Source organism: Serinus canaria, chromosome 18, assembly GCF_022539315.1.
Source record: "Serinus canaria isolate serCan28SL12 chromosome 18, serCan2020, whole genome shotgun sequence".
In the NCBI taxonomy this organism is placed as follows: Eukaryota; Metazoa; Chordata; class Aves; order Passeriformes; family Fringillidae; genus Serinus; species Serinus canaria.
Window position 1 is genome coordinate 6044929 of NC_066331.1, and position 25169 is coordinate 6070097.

The 25169-nt window shown below is 55.6% G+C and overlaps 3 protein-coding genes across 7 annotated transcripts; 1 reads left to right on the forward strand and 2 right to left on the reverse strand.

Moving 5' to 3' along the window:
• Nucleotides 1-166: 166 nt before the first annotated feature.
• LOC127060259 (CMRF35-like molecule 6) lies at nt 167-946 on the reverse strand. The gene is given in 3 exon segments (XM_050981575.1): nt 167-339; nt 342-797; nt 907-946. Coding segments are annotated over 3 exon segments (669 nt in total).
• On the forward strand, nt 543-25130 carry RAB37 (RAB37, member RAS oncogene family). 5 transcript variants are annotated; one of them, XM_030230665.2, is made up of 10 exons: nt 543-648; nt 15047-15157; nt 19314-19424; nt 21463-21504; nt 21651-21717; nt 21803-21855; nt 22342-22407; nt 23116-23172; nt 23439-23515; nt 23624-25130. In XM_030230665.2, the coding sequence occupies exons 3-10, from the start codon at nt 19317-19319 to the stop codon at nt 23727-23729; spliced, it is 576 nt and encodes a 191-aa protein (XP_030086525.1). In that variant the 5' UTR covers nt 543-648; nt 15047-15157; nt 19314-19316; the 3' UTR covers nt 23730-25130. The 5 variants fall into 5 exon arrangements, with proteins under 5 accessions (XP_030086525.1, XP_030086522.1, XP_030086523.1 ...); XM_030230662.2 differs by lacking the exon at nt 543-648 and adding an exon at nt 9347-9415; XM_030230663.2 differs by lacking the exons at nt 543-648; nt 22342-22407 and adding an exon at nt 9347-9415.
• LOC103819987 (protein CD300H-like) lies at nt 1856-3539 on the reverse strand. The gene is made up of 4 exons (XM_050981576.1): nt 3509-3539; nt 2735-3073; nt 2439-2526; nt 1856-2228 (listed from the first exon to the last, which is right to left on the reverse strand). The coding sequence occupies exons 1-4, from the start codon at nt 3537-3539 to the stop codon at nt 1856-1858; spliced, it is 831 nt and encodes a 276-aa protein (XP_050837533.1).
• Nucleotides 25131-25169: the final 39 nt, after the last annotated feature.

The following is a 25169-nucleotide window of genomic DNA, read 5'->3' on the forward strand; positions in this document are numbered from 1 at the left end:
CGGGATACGAGGGGAGGGGGCCGCGGGAGCATTTATTGAAACCGGCGGGAGAAGCAGGCAAGGCTCGGCGGGTCCCTGGTGCGGCCTCCCCCTGCCCGCGCCGTCGGGACCGGGGCAGTCGGGGGTCGAGCGGCGCCGGGCGGGGCCGTGGGGTCCCGGCGGGGGCTTAGCGGTCCCGCAGGCTGACCCAGAGCACGGCCACGCTCATGGCCAGCAGCTCCAGCAGCTGCAGTCCGGCGAGCACAGGGAAATAGCGGAAAGTGCCGCGGGTCCCCTGCGGAGCGTCCGGCGAGAGCGTCGAGGTTGCAGCTGCGGAAGAAGGATGGATGCAGCGGTGCAAGACGGGTCCCGTCTTCCTGTTACGCTCAGGGTGAAACATCCTCCCTCAGTGTGGTCCCGGGCCCCCAACGCAGGGATCACTGCTGCTATGAGGAAAACTTGCATGGACCGATCCGGGGTTATGATAACCTCCACGTCAGCACTCTCATGTAAGGGGAAAAATCCCTTTCGAATCCCACAGCGGAGCGTGCCCGCATCTTTCTTGGCCAGACGCTCCTCAGTCACCCGGAATGCCCACAGCACGCAGCTGTTCAGGATAGAGAACCGGCCCTGCCTCACCAGGAGCTGCAATTTCACGGTGCTGACGATGTAAGTGGCACAGGTGACTCCAGTACGTGTACTCGCTTTGCACCAGAATTTCGGTAACGTCTCCCAGCCAGGCTGGTGCGCGCAGGTGACCGGCAGGGTTTCCCTCAGGAATCACTGCACGGTGCCGGGCCCTGTCACTGCCCCAGAGCCTGTGAGGACACACGGACTCGCGGGAGCGCTGCCGCTGCCCGGACACCTGCCGCTTCTTCTGGTGGCTCCAGCGTGGAGCTCCAGCCCCGGCGCTGCACTCAGCCCTGCCTGGTAGCAGTGCCGAGGCCAGCACCAGTAGAAGCCACATGGATGCATTGAGGGAGCCCTGCTGTTCCTCTTAATTTTGTCTCTGGGGCTTTGCTTCCTCTTTTGCCTCTGCTACCACCTCCGTTGCTGCTGGAGATCCAGCAGGATCATGGCATTTCTTGTTTCCTAGAGTTTCAGCTTGTCCTGGTCCCTGAGATTACTTGCTGGGCACTGTCCCCTGTGCCCTCCCGCAGAGTCTCTGCTTTCTTCCTCCAGCCTGGCCCAGCCCCCAATGCCAGGACACAGCCTGCCTCTCACTACCACACTGCCCAGCCCCTCTGGCCAGGCAGGGCACCCAGAGGGAGAGGTAGCTCAACACAGCAAAGGGACCACCTGAAGCCCAGACAATCCTCCAGGCTGGGCAGTGCTCCTGCACCGCCACCCTGTTGAAGGACAGGGGAATGAAATGGGTAACCCCAGCCCCTCATCACAGTGCAGCTGGACAGGAGCACCCACTTCTCTTGCCTGCACAGCCCCTCTGTGGCTCAGGAGCCCCATGGATCAGGTCCCTCCAGGCCTCCCCCTGTGTCCCCAGTCCCTGCAGGTGCTGAGCAGGGGCAGAGTTGTGGAAGGACACCCTTGCCTGGCTATTGCTAAGCTGGAGATGGGCATTTGGTGGAGCAGGGAGAGGTGGCAGAGCTGAGGCTCCTGGGGCTGAGGGCTCCTCTCCCCATGAGGAAGCTCAGCTGGGCCATGGGGGAGCCCCTGTGACCCCATGTCCCCCCCCTCGGCCACAATGCAGCATGTCCCCACACGTGGTATGCACAGGTATGTGCATCAGCATTGACTGCCACAGACATCCCAGGCAGTGCTGGCAGCCGAAGGAAGAAGCAGACAGGCAGACAGACAAGTAGACACGGCTCTGCAGGATACCCAGCCTTTATTGCAAAATTCTGTTGGCAGCTGCAGCTCAACAGACACAGGCTCTGTGCACCCCAAACCCTTCCCTCTGCAGTGCAGGGGCTGCCAGGAGGGGCCGAGGCTTTCCAGGGGCCGAAGTACCAGGAGTCGAGCACCTCCTGGCACGGGGCCCTGAGGGGTGGCACAGCCCCAGCAGGGTGGGGGCCAGGGGGGCAGGAGGGCGTCCCTGGGGCTCGGAGGTGTTTGGGACGGGTGGGCAGCCCCGTGCCCTGGTGCTGCTGGATGCCTCCAAGGGCTGCAGGATCTCCTGGTCACGGCTCCTGCGCCGGCTCCTCACCCAGGCTGCTCCACCAACCATGGCTAGTGCCACGGGCACCTTGATGCTGAGCAGAAGCAGCAAGTGGATGACACTGAGCTGGGACCTGTGTAGGAAAAAAGAGGTTATGCTAGAGCTTTAGTAGGGTCTGGGTAATAAGGGTGGGGACTGGGGCACTTGCATGTCTGCCAGCTGCCCTGTTTGCCCCCAGGATGCTCCCTGGGGACTCAAAGCTAGGAGATACATGCATGGGAAATGAAGGTTTTGGCCAGGGGATTCTTTGGGGGGCTTGCCTGGATCCCAAGCCCTGACTCACATCACTGGAGGCTCCCCACAGTCCCTCAGGCACAGAGGGTTGGTGGTCAGTGGGCTCAGGTTGCTATCCTCAGTTGTGTTTGAAACAGCTGGCAGAGAAAACAGAGTCATAACAAAGCAGATACCCCCACAACCCCTGTCTGGTACCCTGTACAGGAGTCTCTGTCCCTGAGACTTCAGCAATGCAGGTGCAGGGGGTGGATATGGAGGTGTCTGGGCAATGGCCTGAGCACTGCAGAGGAGGAAGAGGAAAAAGGGGGAAGTTTAATGCCAGCTTTGCTTCCAGCCCTGTTTTACCTGCAGAGACCATCACCTTGGTGCTGTGCCATCGGTTGATCCCCACTCTCTTCTTTACCCCACAGGAGTACTGGCCTGCATCCCCTGGTGTGACACTGTTCAGTGTCACTGTGAATGAATTTGCTGTGTGGTTGTCCCTGATGGACACCCTGTCCTGTGTCACTGTCACCTCTGAGCCATCGGTTTCGATGATGTAGGTCAAGCAAGGCCAGAGGGAGTTTTTGCGGCACCAGTACTTGGAGTTGAGCTTGTAGCGTGGCTTGTAGCTGCAGGACACTGCCAGTGAGCTGCCCTGCTCAACTGTCACCTGCTTGGGGCCTGTCACTGCCTGGGCACCTGCAGGGGACAGAGAGAGGAGCTGTAAACACATTCTGGCATCGCCTCAGGGAACCATGAAGGGTCTGAGCCCAGGGGGTACAGCCTGAGGGAGTCTGTGCCTGTGCACCCACTATGCCGGTGAGCAGTGGTGAGGTGAGATGTCACCAGTCATTTGAAAAAGAGCCACCATCCAATGTGTATGTTAGTAAGAGAATGAAAATCCTTATTCCCAGGGTTCACATGGCAGGGAACAAGCAAATCTCAGAGATCACACCCTGTAACTACCAGAGGAAAAGTTTGGGATCTGTAGGGGAGGAACACACAATGCCACAGGGATCAACTGGTCTATTGCCATGACCACAGTGAGCTTCCTGGTATGCATCAGCCCCAGCCTCTCCACAGCTCTGCCAGAACCCCTGATATAGATTTTCTGACCTGTGCTCGTGGCTCTCATGAGGAAAAGGGTCCAAACCAAGAAAATCCTCATTTTCCAGCTTCTTGCTTCTGAGGTGGAATTTTCCCCGTGGTTTTTCACAAAAAATCCTTCAGGAGGAAGCCACACATCCAGGATGTGGCTCTTAGGATGTCCTAAGAGTTTTCCAAGCTGTGTTCTCCTGCCACTTCTTTGGGCAGTACTTATCCACAGACCCTGGATGTCTTCTTTTTAAGACAGTTACTTCCTCCCCTTCACCCACCACTCATGACTCACCCTGGGGTGTTCCATGACAGAGACTCTGCTTTATCTCTGAAATAGTCACTGGATTCCCAGGACAATGCCAAAATGCAGCAGGTTCCTCCACCGTGATGCCCATCCCAGCAGGGACCAAAAACCCTTCCCCTGCACAGAGCCCAGAGGATTTTGGGGAGTTTTGAGAGGGCCTGGCCAGAGCAGGATGCAGGGACTGGGACAGAATGAGTGCAGCTCAGCCCCTGCTGATGGACTGCCTGGGATGCTGGGTTGCTCTCCCAGTTCTTATGGATTGGGATGATGGCTGTGATGATGGACAGGCATCCACCCCCCTGCACCACTACCCTCTGGCTCTGGAGTGGGCTGCCAGCTTGAGCTGGGCTGCTTTTGTTTGTTTTCTCAAGCAGAAGAGTCTTCTTTTCCTCCACAAACCACCTTTTTTGGCACAGCTGTGGGATTTTGGGTGCCAACGCTGTTTTTTCCCCAGAATTAAATGCTTCCACTAAAAGTTTCAAAAACCCAAACACACAAAGCAAAGCTGCTTCCCTGGCTTTCTTCCAATATGCCCCATGGAAAGAGCAGAAAGCACAAACCTCCAGAATTCCCTTCCCTCTCAATGCCTTGTCATGGCAAGAGGAAGCTCTGGGTTTCCCTTTGGGTCATCAAGTAACTCCTTCCTTCCCAGCTGACTGGTTGTGAGCCAAAACGCTGCAAGTAACACCAAGATCTAAATTCAAAAAGTGGCTGGAGATGGCAAATCTGCTTTGTGCTGAAACACTTCCCACTCCAGCCACCTCATTTTCCTTGGGGATGCATCCCTGCCACTGCCTGGAAAATCACAGCATCCTTCCCACCCTTCTCTTGGAGTGAGAAGAGGACTGGGAGAAGTGGCTTGGAGGTAAAGACTCTGGATGGAATGTGTACAGGGAAGGTGCCTACACAAAGGTATTTGCTGCATGAGGATTTTGAAGGCAGTTCAGTTACCTGAAAGCAGACAGAAGCTCTTCTTCAAAGAGCCACTTAGGTTGAGCTGCTGGGGAATTTTTCAAGCCACATCCATGCTGTGTCCTTAGTATCACATCACCATCAGATGTGAGGCGTCATTTCCCTATTTCCCAGGTTTGGGTCCTGGGCAGGATGAGCAGCTGCCCAGTGCAGTTCAGGGACCCCCAGAACAGACTGAGGCCACTTTCTCCCCATCATGGCAGTCCCCAGAACTGTTTTATACCCCAGAGAGCTCCTGACTGTGTCAGTGGAAGATCTCCTTCCAACCCCTGAGGATACAGCAGTGATTTACAGCCACCCAACACCAGCACTGCGACTCACACATGGGGTTTTACTTTGATACTTCTCCTCTCACCTGCTGTGTGAGGGGGTCCTGGTTCAGTGGGACACTGGCGAGGGGCTGTCAATGAGGGGTTTGCAAAGGGGATAGCTCCAGCTCAGTACCTCAGCCCCAAACAAACAGCTGTGTGTGAACATCCTCCTGGAGCGGAAGGTCAAGATGAGAGCAGGCAGGAATGAGGAACCCCAGAGTGCTGACACAGAAGTCTGTCACAGGAGGATCTGCCCAGTTAAAGTGAGTGTCAGTTGGAAGGTGAAACCAGAAAGGGAGTAGAGCAATTCAGGGACAAATCTATACAACAGAGTGTGATGAGGAATCACTCTGTACAAAGTGGGGAGAGCCCTGCAGAGAGCCCCTCTGACACCCTCTAGCCGTGGCACAGATGCTGAGGTGCTTCAGAAACCCGGGGGGAATGGATAAACAGGGCAGGGGAAGGCACTCTGCTCTGAACCAGCAGCTCCTGGGGGCTGTGCCAGGATCCTGCAAGCCAAGACCTCTCTCTTATGGCAGAAAGAGGTCCGGGAAGCACAATGCAAGGCTGTTCTGGGAGAGAAGAAGCATTGTTGGAATGCTTCTCAGGAATCCCGCTAATGCACCCCAACAGGAGAACATCAGGTTTTTTTTTGTCTGCGCTGCATGCGGGGCTGGAACGAGCACCCTTGCGTGGCTCGGTGGCTGCAACAGCGAGCAAAGTGTGTCAGAGCCCAAAGTGTGTCAGAGCCCAAAGTTTGGCAGCGCCATCGTGATGTGCTGTGGGCACGGCACGGGACTGAGAGGAGCTGACAGCTGCCCCCCGACAACCCCTGCCTGCCCCTGGGCAGCGCTCCCAGTCCCTGCCCTGCAGCAAAGGGACACTGCCTGACACTATCAGATGCTGCTTTCGCTCTAGTTCTGCAAGATTATGAATCTGGGTTTACTCTCTGGTGTTGATCCTGAAAAAAAGCCTCAAAGACTTTCTGAGACAGGCAGTAATTGAATCAATCAGAGCATGCATCTCCTTGGTTCAGGGCCCAGCAAGAACAGATCTTCCCCAGTTCTCATCCCACTGTATTACCCACCACCCCAGCTGAGCCTTTCCAGAATCCTGTCTTCCCTGGAATTCAATGATATTTCCAATCCCCAATTCTGTTATTTAATCTAGGGCCTTCAAAAAATAATCTGGTTGTTTCAGTCTGTTCTTCATGGGCAGATTTAGCAAGTTTGGTAAAATTGTCCTTAGGAGATAAGGCTGAGTATAATATTGTATCTCCTTTAGTGCTGGCTGATTGAGCAGGCACTGTCTGATCTCTCTTTCTGCTGCCATCTCAGACACCCAAGATAAGTCTGGGTCATTCCCAGATCTCCCAGTTCAGCAAAGCCAGTAAAGGTGGCAAAACCTACTCCCTGAATTTGTGGTGGTGGAGGATTTGCTCTGGGCTCTGCCTGAGGCTGGACTTAGCCAGAAAGGGCCAAGGCAGCAGTTATGCAATGCAAAGAAATTAAGAATCCATACTTGGTGGATTCAAAGGATGAAATTCTGATTCCTGCCCAGCTCATGGGGAAGGAATGACTTCAGCAAGGCTCCAGTTTCCCCCAGATGTGTTGTACAGGCAATTCAGGGAGATACTACAGCAGTTGATAGGGTTGGGCAGCAGAGAACAAGCAGGAGCAGTCCAGGAGGACAGTGAAGCAGAAACTCCCTCCTGAGCTGGATTTAAGTCTTCCACTGTTAGAGCTGTACTTCTCAAGGCAAATACACAAGTAATTAAGTTACCAGAGGTACAGTCTGTGAGCAAACACACTAAACAATGGATCTAAATTGCAGGTTTATTTGGAATCACTGCAATTTATAGGTCATTTCCTCTGATTTCATTGCTCTGCATTGATTTCAGCTGGTCAGCACTTGCTTGGGGCTGTAAACTGCTCGCTGGCTGCCAGAAACCTCTGCTGGGTCTGGGCAAGGCTGGTAGAGCAAGTGGTTTGCTCTGGGTGCTGGGGAAATGCATTCCCCAGTGTTTGAAGGGAGGCAGTGATGCCCAGGTGTTGGGCTGCTGGGCTCTGATAAAGCTGCTGTTATCACTTATCTACAATGGGTCAGGTCCTCCAGCATGATAAAGTGGGATAAAGCCCTTGGAGCAGGGCCAGGGCATGCTGCTGCCTGTGTTTTGCCAGCAATCTGTGTTGTCTCATTAGGCTGCATTACATTTGGAGATATCATGATAAACAGGAGAATTGTCTTCCTGCTGAGTGAGGTTAAACCTGCAGGATTGAGTGTGTCTGGTGCAATGCCAGTGCCTGCAGAGGGAATGGGCAGCTTGGCTTGGTGAAGCTCTTCAATCCTTTCCTGCTCTCTTTTGTGATTCAGGGGAGTTAACAAAAGTTGCTTGAGCTAAACAGTCAGAGAATGCTCTCTGAGCCCCAGAGCTTCTCCTGCAGCAGGGACCTGCCAGAAATTCCCATCCAAGGATAAGCAGACCTGGAGCCTCAGACCTAGTGAGATGTTGGGGGCTTACCTTTCTCTTCACCCACACCTTCCAAGAGAGGTCTGCCTGAGTACCTGCTCAGGTTGGGTGTCCAGGGCAGAGCTGTGCAGTCCCTGCAGCACATCTGGGTCTCTGGGGTCTGTGGGGCCCAGCAGACAGCTTGGGTCAGGTAGTGCCCCTGCTCTAGGGCAGGAGAAGAAGGCTGAGCATGCACTCAGGATGATGGCATGAAATCTCCATCCTTAGTGGGCCATGGCAGCACTGGGACATCTGCAGGAAGGATTTTGCAGACAACAATGGGAGTTGGGGAATTTTGACAAGTTCTTGGTGTGTTTAAGAGTTGCCCTGGCTTTGTTGAAGACCCCCTGAGCTCTGCTGCTCTCTTCTTCTTGGCCCTGTCTATGTGGGGTGTCTGCACTATGTTGAACCACTTGCTTATTTTCTGATCCTGACACCAGGGCTTGTGATATCATTTGTTCTTGTGTTGTTGATTGTGTTTCAGTGCATGAGGCCATGGTCTGGCTGCAGGATGGTCTGGGTTGGGTTGGGCTGGCCTTTTTGGCTTCAGGCAAGCCTGAACCCCACTGTCTCTATCGGGTTTTAATTTTTTTTCTGGCTATTTTTCTGAGTCAAATCATCTGACCCAGCAGAACCATCTCTGCAGTCAGAAGAAATAATGGGTAAATATAATTAGCAATGTCAGGCCCAGGCAGTCAAACAGCAATTGGATGGGTGCAGATGGCTCATGGTCTGTTCCTTTGGCTTGAGGCCATCTGCTGCTCTTGAAGGAACAAATTGGAGACTGAATTGAGTCTCTCTTAAATAAACTTCTGAGTAAAGATTAATTTATTTCCAGTGCAATGAACAACATCAGATTGCTCTAAAGGGAGTCATAAAGAAAAAGATCTCAACAGGATATTGACTGTCACCTTCAGGTTTAGGCACAGCTTCATTCTGTTTCTAAAAACATTTTTTTTTACTTTAAGCAGGGTCTTAACTGTGCTCTGTAAATGCGGTGGGATCCCAAAGTGGACCTGTCAGGAGAACCAGGCTTAGCACCAGTTGGGTAAAGAAACTAAAATGGCCTGGCTAGCACGAGCTGCTGCCCCTCCCTGGGGTGACACGCCAATGACCACGCAGCTCTGTGCTTCATCCTGCCCGTGGGCTCTGTGGGCCGATGTCCAGAGGGCGTCAGCCAGAGCACCCTCGGTGCGGGCAGGAGGCTTCTTAATTGCCGACGAGCCTGCTGTGAATCCGGGCTGGAGTAGGGCAGCGGACCTGGCTCCGTGCTCTCAGCTCGGTGTTGATCGGAGCTGGTACCGAAAATCTTTCTGCCAGGGCCGGCCGTGCCCCGTGGGTGCCTCCCGCGGCCGAGGGAACGTCAGCGATTCCCGGCGGCGACGGCAGGAGCCCCCGGGCTCTGCGAAGTCGGGGGGCTCTATCGCGGGGGACAGAGATGGGGAGGCGGAGGTGGGGAGGGACCAGCGGTTGTGCGGAGAGTCCGGCGGGCTCTGCCGGCCTGGGGGACGCTCCCACCGCCTCCCCGCCCCCGCGCGGGACCGGCCTCTCGCCGCTCCCCGCCCGCCTCCTCCGGGCGGGGGAACCCTGCGGGCGGCGGCGAGGAGCAGCGAGCGCCGCTGTCCTGCGGGGCCGGAGCGGGCCGGGCAGTGCCGCACCGGGCGGGCGCTGCGGGGCCGGAGCGGGCCGGGCGGTCCCGGCGGGGCGGGCGCTGCCCGCCGTGCTGAGCGGGACGGGCGCTGTCCGCGGTGCTTCAGGGGCAGCCCGGACACCCCCGAGCCCCTCCGGCCATGGGGGCCCGCGCCGCCGGCCCGGGGGGGGACGGCTACAACGAGGCACTGCTGCACAAGGTGGGGATGGGGATGGGGATGGGGATGGGTGCACCCGGGGGGGGGGCTGCAGAAGGGGGAGAAGGGGCAGGGCTCTTGCTTGAACTTCCCGACAAATTCCGTCCCTCTGCCTCCCTCTCTCCTCCCGATGGGGTCCGTCTCTCACCCTGGTGGGGGTGCGGCGGCAGCTCTCTCTCCCACTGTGGGGATGGGCAGCCTGCGGGGATTGGCCCCGGTCCCAGCCACATCCCAGCTGATGGCAGGCAGTGGGGTGGCAGGATTCGGCGTGTTTGGGAAGCCAGGACTGCTGGAGCGGGGCCAGCCCCACGGCATAGCCCGCAGCCGCCCTTCAGCCCCTCCCGCTGTCCTGTGCAGGCTCAGGGTGGGCCGGGGGCAGCTGAACCCCGGGGCTCTGTTTGCCAGAAGCAGATTAATGAGCTGGGACTTCCCTGCCGTGAAATAGCCATGTCCCAGAAACGTCCATTCCTGCCCTTATTGCTTTGAAATCCCCTTTTGCAGTGTTCCTGGGACTGTGTTTTTTAACTCCTGGGACGTGTTTGGTAACTGCAATGGCACGGAGGGTGGTCAGGGTTGGTGGTGTCCCTGCAAGGCGTGGGGTTCTCGAGCTTTGCTGTGGGGACAGCAGCAGCAGGGATTTTGCTCTCTGCAGTCAGGTGCTGCCCTGCAACTCCCGGAGTGATGGAGGAGATGCTGATTTATCACAGATCCACCCATCATTCCTTCCTGCTGTTTCACACTGCTTTCCTGCAGTCCCCAGTGACTGTGCAGGAACTGGCACCCTCGGGAAAATCAGGGATGGGACAAGACAGGAGAAGGGCTGGGGTTCTGTGGGTCCCTGTTCACAAATCTCAGTCTGTTCTGTATCCTGCTGTACTCAGGGCAAGGTGCCCAGCCCTTGATTAGTAGAAAAATATCAATTGCTAACAGCTCTCATTTCTGTTGTACATGGAATACATAGAACATGCCCCCAGGGATGACTTGAGAAACTTTGATTCTTTGCAAAGCCTTAACTCTCTCTTCTCCAGGAAGCAGCTGCAGCAGTTAAGGAATTACATTGCTGGAAATGAGGCTCTGGGTACAAGACCTGCCCAGACAAATAACCATTCCAGTCCCATGTTTCCTGCTGTTTCCCTTGGTATTTTTCTGCCTCTCCTGGCTGGACTGCTTGTCTTGCAGAAACAAGGCTGCTCTCACTCCAGGGAAGTGAGGCAGCACTAGATCCTGTGTCTGAGCAAGCAATCACATTTCAGATGTGTTGAAAAACCTCAAGAGAGCTTTGCAGTTTGGAGACAAGGATTAAATGATTTCTGGTTGGTGGCTAAACCCAGGCACAGGGAGGAAATGGGCCAGGAGCTAACCAATGCAGGAACAGTAGAGGTTTATTCTGGGCTGTTCCAGAAAAGTTTTGCTTGATACAAAATGATGAATTCTGCTCTCAGGTGGTTTGACCCATTGCCAAATCATTCTTCCTCCTCTGTGATTCCTGGATCCATTTAGCTGGAGCAAGACCCAAAGGCAGAGGGATGTGTTCCTTGTCTGTGGTTGATCCAAGGTGTTAACAGGGGGTTGCAAACAGGGATCCCCTGAATGATCTGAGCCAGGTTCTGTTTGATGCACAGCCCTAGAGCTCATGTCTGCAGGGCTGAGATACAGCCTCTGCCAAGGCAAGGACCCAGCCAGGCTGGCAGAGCCCTCCAGGCTCTCTCTCAAGCTGGTATAAGTGTTTTGGCCATGGTGAAATAGTGTCTGGGCAGGAGGGGACAGCCCTGAACTGTCCCTGTGGCACATAGCGACTTCTAGCATCATCCAACTCCATCCTGGAGTACTGCTTTGAGCAGGGGAAAGACAGCACAATTTTATATAAAGAGCAGGTTAAAAATAAGTCTCAGGGACTGAGAGTCTCAGCCTGAGAGGCCACGAGAGTAGGGTGGTGAGGGGCTGAAAGCAGACATGTCTTCACCCTCAGACCTCTCCCAGTGCTATGTCCCAGTTGAGCTCTGCAGGCAGCTGTGCTGGGGGCACACACCCATTTGCCACAATTTGCTGTGATAAAACCTGCTCACCTGGGCACAAACCTGTGGGTTTGGGTCTTCATCAGCTCCCCAAGAGCAACACCAGAGCCTGTGGAGGGCACTTCTCCCTTCCCTGCATCTCCTGACCAGGGTTTTACCCTGTCAGGCTTCCATTAGCTGTATTTAGCTCAGGCCCAGGTTCTGCATGTTAAATCTTGAAAATGAGCCAGGAAGACAACCTCAACCCAAATGCACTGTCCCAGATCTCCTCTCATTTGGCTGGCACTGGAATTGCATTGATTGCCTCCCTGTGCTGCCTTGACAGCCATGCAAAACCTCTCTTCCCTCAGCAGGTTAGACTAAATATCTCTTTTCCTTGCAAGTATGGGAAGTTTGAAATATTTTGCCTTGTCCCTGCAGCCCATGCCAAGTCAGCAATGATTTTGACTGGAAGTGATCCATTTACATTAGAAATAGCCCCAAAACTAACTCAAAGTGTAGAGAGGGACATTTGCTCTTCCCCTAAGGCAGAGCAGGCAGACAAGTCTTTTCAGGAGGCTGTTACAAGGTGTGCCTGCTTTTCTCTGGCACTGTGGGGTGGTGGAGAAGTCAGGTTACCTCTGGCAAAGCACTGTTCCATCCCCACACCACCAGGCAGAGAGGATCAGCAACATCAAAAGGAATCTTGCAACATTTTACTTAAGTTTCCCATGAAAAACCAAAAAGCAAACAAACACTACCCCCCTAAAAAACCCCAAAAAAACCAAAAATAAAATCAAAACCCCACACCGAACTGTCAAAAAACCCCAAAAAACCAAAAAAAAACCCCAAACAAAAACAAACAAACAAAAAAAACCCAACCAAAAAACAAAAAAACAAACCCCAAAACAATAACAACAACAACAAAAGCCACCTGGGAAAACCTGGGGGGATGGGAAGGTGTGGAGGAGGTCTGTCTGTGGCTGAGGATGGGGAAGGGTCAGGACAGCTATGGAACTTCATCTCTGGGAGACTTTTTACTATCATGACTCTGTCATGTCCAGACTGAGATTTCAAGGGCTAACAAGCCACATCTTCCCTACAGTGGGCTTTTTGTTCTTGTTTTTTGTTTATTTGGTAACCAGGAAGGCCACAGTTATTTCTACTGTTCTGTCCCTCCACAGAGCCCATGAGCTTTTCCTAAAGTCATTAGGAATATCTCTTGGCTGCTCCAGGCCAAATTTTGCTGTTATTATTAAGTCATGAAGCAATTAATGAGTTGTCTCTATTATGAATCCCATTTAAATTATTAATAGAGGAGTCTGCCTTTTATACATGTTCTCTTTAAACCCTGGGCTCTGGAGGCTTTCTGGTGCTCATTCCAACCAGCTCTTCTCCCTCCATAATTAAAGCTGTTCTCTGCATTAACTGCTCCCAAAGACAGCACTGCAGGGTGCACCCAGTCTTGTTGCACATCCCAGCATCAGTATTTCACCTGGAAATAGCATGTAACACCAAATTACACAGCACTGAGGTGCAGGAGCCCCATGGTAATGAATTCTTGGAGTGCTTTCCTGTCCACCTGCTCCTGGACATATCCTTTTCTCTGCACAGGGAAGAGTTCTGGGCCCTAGGGAAGAGCCAAGGGGGGGCTGGGCAGGGAAATTTTCCCCTGGAAAGGGGTGAACCAGTTCCTGTGGCCCAGAGATTTCTGCCTCCCAACATTCCCCCAGTGCAAGCTCCCTGCTCACATGGCTGCTCTGAATGTACAAGTGACCTGCAAAGAGCCCAGGCAGGGGGGAGGGAGAAATCTCTGGCTGCAGATCTGGGCACAGGTTGCTGCCTTTCAGCACACAGGCCTGTGCAGCAGCCTGCATCTGGCAGAAGTGCAGGGCTCCCTCGTGCCAACAGCTCTGCTCAGCAGGTCAGTTTTCCCAGGACAGGTTCAATGTTTGGGATGTGCTCTCCAAGGGAAAGTGCTGATTCACTGAGGCAAGCACTCACTGAAGTGTATCAGCGTGAGCACGCTCCAGGCAGGTTGTGGGGTGGTGCTTTATGCAAGGCAGGATGCTGATTTCCTGACAGTCCACATCCCTGAGTGGTTCGTGGTCCTCAGGCTCCTTGGCTTTTGGTTTCAGCCCACTTCTTTGGGATCTGTGGGGTGCAGGAACCATGGCATCAGGTGCTGTGAAGCTCGCATGGCCTCCTAGTGTATAGAATCAGGTCTTGATTTGCTGGAGCTGTTCAGGCATTTGATTCAACTGATTTGATTCCTTCACATTCATCCTCTGTTTCACAAGGGGAAGTGCAGTGCCTGAAGGAGTGCCAGGATTGGTGTCACCCCCGGGCACTTTGGGACAGGAGAGAGATAGGACCAGATGTGCACAGCAGCTCCCCTGCATGTTGGGGAGGTACTGAAGCACCTTCAGGCTGGAGACAAAGGAAGGAGCAAGGAAGGAGCAAGGCTGCTGGAGCTGCACAAACACAAACCAAGCAGGGGTAAAACAGATGCAGCCAAGTGTAGCAGAGGTGGATGCAGAGGGTGGGGAGGTTTAATCCCAGCACCTTGCTGCCTCATCCCTGCAGCCTCAGGGGTGACAGGGTACCAGTAACAGAGGGGACACTCCATGTTTGCCAGAACTGCATCTTTAGGAACACTCCTGTCCTGAAAGACAAAGCCCAAAACGCCTCTAAGCCAGAAGGTTGGTAGCAGAGTGTTTATTTTAATTTGTGTCCTGCAAAAGGGTTGAAAGTGCCTCAGTTTCCTGAAAGGATGGGAATGTTTGCCAGTGTCTCTGTGAACAAAACCCAGATACCAGCAGAGGGAAGGGAGGGGTTCTGTTTGCACTGCAGGTCTCCCTTAGGACAGGGATTTTGAGGAACATGGGTAGGAGCAGAAGGGAAGATGAGCTCCCCAGGGGTACCAGGGTCATGGCTGGCAGTGTGGGAGCTGCTTAAGAGGTGACAGCTCTGACACCAGCACAGCTCCCTTGACCCTTCTGTTCAGGGATAGGAGCAGTCTGGGGTTTCCCATGGAGGCTGGAGAGGTAGAGTGACTCCGTGATTGCAAACCCATCACTTTGCCAGGAGGGAGTGCTGTGGGTCCATGACATTAAGGCAGGACAAAGCCACGCAGTGACCCAGCAAGGCTGTGTGGCTGTGGCAGCAGCTGTGTGCAGCAGCTGCAGGAGATGGTCTCTTACTAAACAGTTTTGGACTTAATCCAGTCACTCCAAAGTCCTCCCAAAGAGGTTTTCCAACAGGACTGTGTGAGCCAAGGCTGCTTCTGCCCAGCAGGTTCCTGAGCTGGGGTAGGAGCTTCCCTCCTGCTCACTCTCCATGACAGGCTGTGCTTTACTTTCTCTCCCATCTCTCCTCTCTTGGACAAGGTGCAGTGGGTTTCAGGCCTGAAGCTCATCCCAACAAACATTTCATTAATTACAGAGATGGGCAAAGGGGTGAAGGTTCCTCTCTGGACAAGTGGCAGAACCAAATGTGAGAGATCCAGGGGCTGGGTGGGTCCTTCTTCATCCTGCTGCATTTGCTGCCACATTCCCCCAGCACACCTACCCAAATATCTGGCTCCTGGCTCCCCCATCACCTGCACCTGCACTGATGCCTCTTTATCTGGTCTTTACAGACAATCCTGGTTGGAGACAGTGGCGTGGGGAAGACATCACTGCTGGTCCAGTTTGACCAGGGCAAGTTTATTCCTGGCTCCTTCTCTGCCACTGTGGGCATTGGGTTTACGGTAAGAGCCCAGTCCCTGGTCCCTGGGCTCAGGGCACTCACCCTTGGGGAGCAGCTTTATTTGGGGAATCAGAATCTATGAATCTGTGGTCAGCACAAAGAATTGGATACTTTGCTTTGGTGCTGCTGGATGAGGAGTTTGGTTTGGCTCTGTGCTTCTTGGCATGCTTTGAATTGCTGGGAGGTATGAAGGATGGTAAAGCTCCATATTCCAAATCTCTTGGTGGGGCCATGTCTGAGTGCAGCCTTATGCTTCACACACAGAAAGCTGCCTTTGGAGCTGCCCTGCTTTGCCAGGGAGATGCCAGCCTGTGTCCTGCTGTGTCCAGCCCGAGGCCCTGGCGAAAAGTCAGGCAGATGGTGACAGTGCCAGGAAAAGCACTCGGCTGCCATCCAGAGCTATTTGCAGAGCTGCCGTGGGGTCTCAAGTGGCTCTGATGTGTGTGTCCCCTCTCCTGGGGGAGCTCAGGACAGGGACAGTGCTCGGGACCTTACTCCAGAGAGACTGTCATCCCTTCAGCATTGTGACAAAGCTGGAACTCAGTAAGGGGCTGGTACCTATGGGGATGAGATTACCCACAGGAATTTTCTTTTTAGTCCAGGCCAAGGAAGCAGGAAAATGTGGTACCAGTGGGGATGGTCTGGGGACAAGCAGCCCAGGGACCAGCAGCCATGGGTGCCCCTGCTGAGGAGCCTGAGCCGTGGGCAGGCAGAGTAGGCTCAGCCACACCACTGATCTCCGCCAGCTTCCGCTGCCTCGTTTCTCTGGCAGCAAATGCCAGTGTGTGGAAGTGATGCTCTGCCAGGCGTTTTTGCTGCCCAGCACAGTTTTCCATATCCTTCCAGCACCCTCCCCATCTTGCTGCAGAGAAGCTCAGCCACTTCCAGGAGCTCCAAGCATCCAGCCTCCAGCTCTGGGCACTTTCCTGGCCAACGAGCACATATAAACTATAAATCCCCCGGGTCTGAGCGCAGTTACAGGACTGGAAATACAGGTTCTATTTCCCTGGGGGGCAGAGGAGGGCTTGGCTGGTGCAGGAAGTGGATGCCATTCCAGAGGACATCTCTGCCACTGGACCTCCTGCGGCCTTCACCTGGAGAGCAGAGAGGGGCACAGCACTGGAGCCCTGCACCCCCTAAATTCCAGTGGTGTGAGCAGGGATGGGGGCTGGCCTGAGGTTAGCCCTGATGTGGGAGAGATGAGATGTGATATTCCAGGGAAAATAGATCAGGGAGGGCTCAAGGCTCCTATACACAAAGTGGTGCCTGTAAGGCTGAAGACCTTGACCAGCTGTAGTGCATGGACTTCAATGAGGTTTTATGGGATGGGGTTTTGGGTAACACAACATCCCTCTCCAGGGAATTCTCCCACATTCCCATACTTGGGCTTTTCCTAAATGAAATGCAGTATGAGCTGGGCCCCAATGGCTGGTGTAGGATGCAGGGGGCTGCGAGCAGCCATTGGGGGAGCGGGAGGCCTGGCAGCCATCCCGGGTGAAAGGCAGGCGCCGGGGAACCGGCTCGGCACAGCTCGCGGCTTCCGGCTAACGGCTCCTGCTCGGCTTCCCTCCCGGCTCCGCGGTGCTCACCCGGGGCCCAGCTCAGCATCGCTGGGGCTGCAACTGATGGGGCAAACCCCCCACCCTGGGGTGGACTGGTGGGATAGTAGTGGGAGCTGCCGTCCCCGCTGTCCCGGCGTGGCAGGGTGGGGGTCTCCATCCCCACACTCTGTGAGGGACGGGGTGACTGTTCATTTGCGGGGTGAGCAGTTTCTCCTCTCCCCACCCCCGTGTCCGGAGGGACGTGCCGGGGCTCTGCCCGCTGTCCCGTGCAGCCAAGCCGGTAGCAAACCCCAGCACGGAGGGGTCCCCGCTGCGGGGGTGCAGTAGAACAGGTTCCCACTCTTCAGCCTCTTCCTCCTCATCCCGTGCCCGGGCTGGGCAGGGAGGCGGCCGGGGCACGGCCTCGGGGGTGGCATCGGCCGGGGAGGAGGAGGAAGAGGAGGAGGAAGGCGGGTGGGGCCGCAGCTCCTGCAGGTCCCGCGGCGCCGGGACTCTGCGGCTCCCCTCGGACGCAGCATGGGCGGCCCCGATGGGGCGGCGGGGAGCGAGACCCCGGAGGGGAGCGGGGATCCCCCGAAGAGCAGCGGGGATCCCCCGGGGCTGCCCCGGGATTACGAACTGTCCGGCAAGGTGGGAGGCGGCGCGGGGTGAGCAGGGATGGACCTTCCGAGCTCTGCCAGAGGGGAAAGTTTGGGTTCCCCCCCCCCGGCTTGGGGGAGAACAGGAGGGGTTTAGGGTTTAGGAAGGGTCCTGAGGGCCGCCCGCTTCCTCCGCTGCTGCCATCGCGCCCAGGCAGCGGCCGAGAAACGGGGAAGAAGGCGAAGAGGAGGCAGCCCCAGCTGATCCCCCCAGGCCTTCTCTGCCCCGGGAGTCCCCCGGTGCAGCAGGGGCTGGGATTGGGGTTTTCCTTCCCGGAAGGTGGAGATGGGGGCGTCCCTGTCCCGAGGGTGCCGTCTGTGTCCCGGGGGTGTCCCTGCCCGGCAGTGGCAATAGGAGGGACCAGCTGCAGGAACAGGACTTTGGGGGTTCCCGGGGGAAGAGGAGCATAGCCGCACTCTACCCCCTGAGAGCCCGTCAGACCTTTTCCAGGGCAAGGGGCTCCTGCCAGCCCTGCAACAGTGCCCCCCATGGCACAGGGCAGGGGGAGCAGTACCCCATCCAGGCCATCACAGCACCCCACGGGCTCCAAGGTGGGAACAGTTTTTCAGCCCTGGATCCAGCCCAGGGCCCCCTTCACCCACACCGCAGCATGTCCCTTGTGAATGTCTCTGCACCCCTGCCAGGTCTTGGGGCAGGGGGGAGCCCTCCTTCCTGAGTGCCCCCCTCTTCCCCACCCCAGCCCAGGCAAGGGTTGCCCCAGGAAGCCCCTTCCTCATCTGAGCAGCTCAGGGGAGGCGCAGGACTGATGAACCTTTTACCCCCAAAATTTAATATATAGCCCCAGGCTGAACCCAGAACTGATGGTGTCAGCCCCAACACCCCCTGCTGCCTCACTGAGTCTATTCCAAAGTGGTGCTGCATGCTGCCACCTTCTCTAAACTGCTTTCATTCCTTTGCCTTTATCCTCCCCTCTCTGACTCCTCTTCATAGAGGGCAATTTCCAGGTTTGAGGGAGAAAACCAGTTTTCAGCTTGGTCTAGAGTGAGGTGGAGGCAGAACTGAGTAGTGTTCCCAGCTCCCCAAAAGTCCTGGAGAAGGATTTGACCAGCAAAGTGGTAGCAGGAGGCAGAGCATTTCCAGCCACCAGCTTTGGTATTTGCTGTGCCAGCCCTGGAAAAGGTGGCCACGGCCTAGTGTGTTTGCCTGCCCCAGAGGCAGCAGGGCTGCAGAGATTTACTTTGCAAGCTCCAGCATCCTGTCAGGTGGGCATGCAGGGATGGACCTTCCTGCTGAAGTCCTGCTCACTGCTATTTTTCATAAGGGTGAAAAATAATGCAGTCAGGTTAATGATTGCTGGGCAGGAACAGGTTGCTGCAGGTAGGCAGAAAGAACACAGCATCGGGAAAGGCTGTGCTTATGGAGCCCAGCGTTGGTCTCAGCTGCTCCCTGCCTGAGTCTGGCGGTGCTGGAGTGGCTGGAGAGCCTGGGCTGATCCTGTTTGCTTAGCAGGAGGGGAAAGGCACCATGTTTGCTTTGGTGTCTGCAGCAGGCACCGACAGGGACAGAGTCCCGGACATGCAGGGTTTGCCCAAGCCAGGCATCAGCCCTTGGGCTGGGCACACCTGGGTCAGGGGCAAAGCGTGGGAGCTGGCTCCACGTATTTGGGAGCTGTGGCTGGTTCTCTAGGAGCCTGCTGGGCTGGGAGATGGCCAGGGCCTGGCTAGGAGATATCTCTTCTTGCTGCAGTACTTGCTTTCACACCAGCTCTCCCGCTTTTTCATGGCTGGGGGCTGCCCTGCTGCCCTGGGGCACTGCTTGGCGGCACCCTCAGGGGTCCCACTCACACCCAGCTCCCAGGGGACTTTCCAGACCCATCAGGACCAGCCCTGGGGAGAGAAACTAAGGGAGAAAAGGAAAAGGGGAGGGCTCAGCACCAGTCAGGGGTGCTGCTCCCTCCCTGTCCTGCTGACATCTCTCCCTGCGCCCATCTTGCAGGTGATGTTACTTGGAGACTCGGGCGTGGGGAAAACCTGCTTCCTGCTCCAGTTCAAAGACGGGGCCTTTCTCTCCGGGACGTTCATAGCCACCGTGGGCATAGATTTCCGGGTGAGACCACCACAGCTGCCAGCCCCTCGGCACCCTCCACCTGCACCTTGGCCAGGACAGGGTGCTGGGCAGGGAGAATGGGGGTTTCCAGCTTCTGTACCCCCAGTTATCTCCCAACCAGCTGCATGTGCTTGCTGGAGCCCTTTCACCCCTCTCTGGGAGAGCAGTAACAGACAGAAGAGACCACTGGTACTGTTGCCTCTTACCTTTAAATCAGCAAACAGTCTAGGTTTAGCCCATCCCAGCTGTGTTCATGGTGTGGCGGTGTGTGCTGGGCAGCCAGTACACTCCACCATGCAGGCCAAAGCCAACATTTGGGGGGCACAAACACTGGTTGCTGTAATTTCATGCCTTGAAAGGGCTGAAATGGGCTGCTGAGAAGTCATTAGGGTTACCAGATTCTGTTTAAACCCCCACACTGCTGTCTGCTCACCAAATTTCAGCTGCAGGGTCTCTCTAAGGATGTCCAGGGAGGCACAGCTGTTTGCAGCACAGGGCAGAGCAGGAAGGAAGTCACGGGGGTGTCCCTGGGCAGAGCTCTGCCCACAGCAACCGACACGTGTCAAGTGCGGTCAGTGCTTCCTCTGCCCCCGCAGCTGCAGCTGCTCCTGTTTTCTGCCACTTTTGCTGCCCCAGCTGTCTTTGGATTTTGGTGAAACTGGGGGCTTGGTGGTCAGGGGCTGGGAGAGAGAGATGGCTGTGGGTTTGGTTTGAAGGGGCCACAAGGCCTATCCTTATGATAAAGTAATGAAAGAAGGAAAATCTGCTGTGTCACATTGCTGGGTTCCATGCTGGTCTCCCCAGAGGTGTTGCCAGCCCGTAGGTGCCTGCTGTGCCTCGTGCAAGCATCCCCTGCAGCAGCTCATGGCTCACTGCTCTAGGTGATCTCCAGAGTCTCCTAGGGCATGTTTTTGTTTTATCCAGCCCATTTGCTCAAATGCTGTCATCACCATATGGGCTGAATTTCCATTTCAAACAATTCCAGGCAACCAAATTATTTATAGGGGTCTTCTCTTTCAAGACTCCAAGTATGATTCTTTAGGAGTCTTAAAATAGCTTTTTAGTAGTTTTTGCTTTTCTTTTTTCGGGCCTCTGGAGAGAAGCCCTTGTGCTTCTGAGATGAGAACAGCGACTGCTTAAGCCTCAATAGCTGCTTTCCCAGCTTAGTTGGAAATGCCTCTTTCCTTTCTCAGTCGCAGCCCAGCCAGGCTGCAAACTATCCTGACCCAAGAGATTTCCTCCTGCCATGCTGGATACAGCTGTGTGCTACATGCAGCCCCTCTAGCGAAGTGTTTTCTACCTCCTTTAAGAACCAAGCAAGGCTCCACCAGCAAGAAAACCTGAGCAGGACATCCAGCATCACCCAGTGCATATGCCCAGGCAGTTTGTAGCATCCAAAGCCCTTAAATTACTGCAAACAGGCTAAATTTTTAGTGCAGCAGTGGTTCCTGAGCACATGGAGCTGAAGAGTCCTGTCAAAAAGATCAGGGGTTTTTGGTAAGCAAACGTAAAAGCACACCAACCTGTTATTAATAAATGCAAAAATATGTGTGGTTCATCCATGCCTCCCCACTTCCGTAGCTCTGCCAACTTCCCAGTGGCTGCTGCAATCCCAGAGCTTCCCAGCAGGAGCCAGAGCAGGTTGGTGTTCCTGGGATTTGCTGGACAGCCAAGGTCATTAACTGACTAGTTAGGGCACTTGGGAGCCAAGGACAGGGACTCTGGCTGTAGGACATGAACGAGGCACTGGATCCAAGGCAGGCTGGGATCTTGCTGTCTCCTCTCCACTGATTCTGCTCTTCACTCTGCCTCGAGGGGTTGCTGCTCTGGGATGTCCCTGTAGCTGCCAAGCAATCAGGATCACAGTTTGTAGCAATGAGGCTTCGATGTCCAAGCCAACAGGCAGCCTTGCTTCTTTCCACTGGCCCAGGGAGAGCAGCTGAGGGGCTGTGGAATGCCAGCTCAGTGCCAGGGCTGGCTGGCACATGCACCAGCACATGAATTGGGCTGATAAACCTGCTCTTCTTGTCTTCTGCAGAACAAAGTGGTGGCCGTGGATGGTGTGAAGGTGAAGTTGCAGGTGAGCTTTGGGAGGGGGGAAGAAATTTCCAGATGGAAACCCACCTCAGGCTGAGCGTGGTGGTCCAGCAGGGCTGGGAGCCACAAGAGCAGACCCAGCTCGGGGAGGTTGCTCTCCCTGCTCTCACCAAGGCAGTTTCTCGGCAGATCTGGGACACAGCAGGACAGGAGCGTTTCCGCAGCGTCACCCATGCCTACTACCGGGATGCCCAAGGTGAGTTTGGGGTCCAGCAGGGATGGGGAGACCATCCAGAGCACATTTTTGCAGTATAGCAATGCCTCTGCCTCTTCTCCTGCAGCCCTGCTCCTGCTCTATGATATCACCAGTAAGATGTCCTTCGACAACATCCGTGTGAGTTCCACCATGGCTTGGGGGTGTTTCTCCCCAGGGCCTGGGAGCATGGGTGCCCTGCTTGGCTGGTCGGTTGTTTGGAGCAGTTGGGAGCCTGCTTTACCTGTAAGCACTGGCTGTTCTGGCCAGACCCAGCCAGCTGGGAGCTCATCCCAGGGCACCTGGCTGGGAGCTGCATGGCTGGGTGAGTTTTGTTTAAGGACACAGTGAATGCCTGAGGGAGAAAACATGGTTTGGGAAGGATGTGAACTACAGCTTGGGCTGTAGCCAGGAGACAGGGTGTTTTCTTCAGGACTGCTCATCTGTGATGCTGGAATAATTCCTGTGCCAAGAAAAGTCATTATCCCTGTCCTTGTGGAGGAGAGATGGGGGTGCTGAAGGGATGCGAGGTCTGAGAGGGAAGGGAGGGGGCTACGGAGGGGTGGGGGGCTGAGTTGGGAGGGACAGGGGTACCCCTCACCCCGACACAGTCCTGCTGCCCTACAGGCCTGGCTGACAGAGATCCATGAGTATGCCCAGAAGGACGTGGTCATCATGTTGCTGGGCAATAAGGTGCGTGCAGGGTCCCCATCCACCCTGGGGCTTGCTGTGCTGTGCCGTGCCCTTACCATCCCCATGGCTGTGCATGGATGGGGCTCTGCCTGCACCCTCCGCCGGGCTCTGCTTTTTCCTGGGCCCAGCCAGCCCGGAGGTGATCCCAGGGGTTTGGGGGCTCGGGGAGGGCAGTATTCCCGGTAGCCACCGGGTGGCAGCACGAGCCTGAGGTTCCCGGCACGGGATGCTCCTCGAATGGGATGCTTTGGTATGGGATGCCCACCCAGGCCTGGATGCCCCCCTGGACTTCAGGTAACCCCAAGCCCTAGAGGCCCAACAAGGTCCCAGATTCTCTCCAGGAGCCATAGATGCTGCTGGGTGCCCAGTGCCCAACTGGATTTCCCCTTGGGACTGAATGTCGCCTAGATCCTGGATGATGCTGAGTACTTGATGCCCAGCAGGGTACCTGAGCCTCCCTGGGGCCTGGATGCTCTCAGGTACTGTCCCAGGTCCTCAGTGTCCCCAGGTCTCAGGTTCCCCCTGATATCCTTAATGCCACCAGGTCCCAGATGCTCCACAGATCCCAGATTCTCTGGGCAGTGGATACTTCTGGATCCATGCTGCCCCTCATTCCTGTCAGCCCCCTTAACACCCCACTGCTGGTTTACCAGATGCCCCAGGGTACCAGCTGCCCTGGTGCGTGGTGACGTTTTCCTTCCTTGGCAGGCTGATGTGAGCAGTGAGAGAGCTGTGAGGACGGAGGATGGAGCATCACTGGCCAGGGTGAGTTGTGCCACGATCTAACCCAACTTAAGCCCCCCCAGACAATTTCACCTCACTCAGGGTTCCCATGCAGCCGTGCCTTCCCCTCTGAGTGCCCAGATCTGCCTGGCTCTTGCAGGGGCAGCACAGCAGTCACTTGCATGCAAAACCTGGGGCAAGGCAGGGAGGGGATGACCCTCAAGCCTTGTCCAGGCTACAGGGATGATTCAGAGGGCCAGGAGGGCATCTTGGGGATAGCTGCTGATGGGGTCGTGCTGCTCTTGCAGGAGTACGGAGTGCCTTTCATGGAGACGAGTGCCAAGACAGGCATGAACGTGGAGCTGGCCTTCCTGGCCATTGCCAAGTGAGTACCTGGGGCCAGGGCACTGACAAGGAAGGGTCCCCTGCAGCCCCACCACCTCCCACACACCAGCACAGTGTGGGAGGGAGTAACACAGCCTTACCACTCTAGGGAGCTGAAGCAGCGCGCGGTGCAGCCGCTGGATGAGCCTCACTTCCAGATCCATGATTACATCGAGTCACAGAAGCAGAAATCCAGCTGCTGTGCCTTTTCCTGAGGGTGGCCCAGAGGAGCTGGCAGGCCTTGGGGCCCAGGTGTGAAGCAGAGCGGGGCCCCATCCTGCCCTCAAGCACCGGAGGGAACCAAGCTCTGACAAGCCAAGGTGGATGGCACAGTACAGTGGGGCAGAGTGCATGAGGAGAGCCCTTGTCCTGGTGCCAGGATTCAGATCCTGCTGCCCTGCAGAGCAATGACCTCTGTGCCATCGTGGGAATCACTATGGTGTGGTGACTGCCAGCCTGGCCAGCAAGCCATGGTGATCCATCACCTCCACCACATGAGAAGGGTGCAGGGCACAGCCACACACCTCAGTGAGGGACCCTTGGAGCAGCTGGAGGAGCTGTGCCATGGATGAGGCCCCTTGCAGCCCCCAGTCCTGTCCTCCCTTGCAGCGATTCTTGCTCACAGTGCTGTTGTTCTCCAAATGGAAGGACTTGGTCCAGCCCCCATGTCCCTGGTTCTGCCAGGCTCTGGTTCCCTCCAAGGAACCTCAGCTGTGTCCCCCCAGGCTGCCCCACACCCCAATGCCCATGCTCAGCTGTGGCTCCTCATTTCTGCAGTTGCTGCCAATGGCTTTTATCCTCCTGCCACCACAAATGCAATGATGTCCCTATTGTATCCTGGTTCTGCTCGAGGGAAGGGCTGGGATGGGGAAGGGTCCAGCCAAACCTGCTCCCTGCCCACACAGCTGGTGTGAGAAATAAAATTCCCCTGGGATCATCCCAGCAATGCTTGGGGCACTTCTGGTACACACAACAATTTGGAAAAACTTTGCTTCCCCCACACTGTAGCCATAGAAATTAGAGATTTTTTTTTTTTTAAACAAGAAAAGGCTTTATTTCAATGCTTCCAGACTGAACCATCTCCAGTCTCATGCAGGAGATGCCCATGATGGCATCACCTGGGGTGATGCTTCAGCCCTGCCCCCTCCCAGGCCAGGCTGGGTTTCTCTCCTGTCACTGTCTATGTAATACAGCTATGCCTTCCTGCTGCTGGCAAATAGCAGCTGGAACCCATTTTTAGGCATCTTTCAGATGCATGGGAGCCTTCAGCCAGCAAACTGCTCCATTGGGCACTGGTGGGGCTCAGGGACATCCCTGGTGCTCAGCCCAGCTCTGTTGCTCTGTCGAGCACACTGTCCACTCCCCTTAGCAATCAGATGGTGAATATTTGGTTGTGTAGCCGAAGCACTGATGCAGAGAGCAGCTGTGGAGGGTATGGCACTGCACACAGGAGTCAGGAACTATCCCACACATCTGTCCCCATCAGCATCTTCCCTGGCTCTGCACCTGACTGCTCGTGTCTCACCTGCCCTGGTGCCTCCTTCACCTCTGCTCCGCCCCCGGGTCTCTCTTTGCAAGTTTACAGATTAAAGCTGAGTATTTTTTGAGGCTTTGCATCTGTCTGATTGTTTATTGCGTGAGAAATCCCTGCCCTG

What these genes read in the sequence shown, in the direction of transcription:
- LOC103819987 (XM_050981576.1), bottom strand. Translation starts at nt 3,539, where the DNA reads ATGAGGATTTTCTTGGTTTGGACCCTTTTCC. An exon ending in CTTGGTTTGGACCCTTTTCC is followed by an intron (nt 3,074 to 3,508) that starts TCATGAGAGCCA and finishes CTCTGTCCCCTG; the next exon opens with CAGGTGCCCAGGCAGTGACA. An exon ending in TGTGGGGAGCCTCCAGTGAT is followed by an intron (nt 2,229 to 2,438) that starts GTGAGTCAGGGC and finishes TTTCCTACACAG; the next exon opens with GTCCCAGCTCAGTGTCATCC.
- RAB37 (XM_030230662.2), top strand. Translation starts at nt 9,356, where the DNA reads ATGGGGGCCCGCGCCGCCGGCCCGGGGGGGGACGGCTACAACGAGGCA. An exon ending in CTACTACCGGGATGCCCAAG is followed by an intron (nt 21,718 to 21,802) that starts GTGAGTTTGGGG and finishes CTTCTCCTGCAG; the next exon opens with CCCTGCTCCTGCTCTATGAT. An exon ending in TCATGTTGCTGGGCAATAAG is followed by an intron (nt 22,408 to 23,115) that starts GTGCGTGCAGGG and finishes CTTCCTTGGCAG; the next exon opens with GCTGATGTGAGCAGTGAGAG.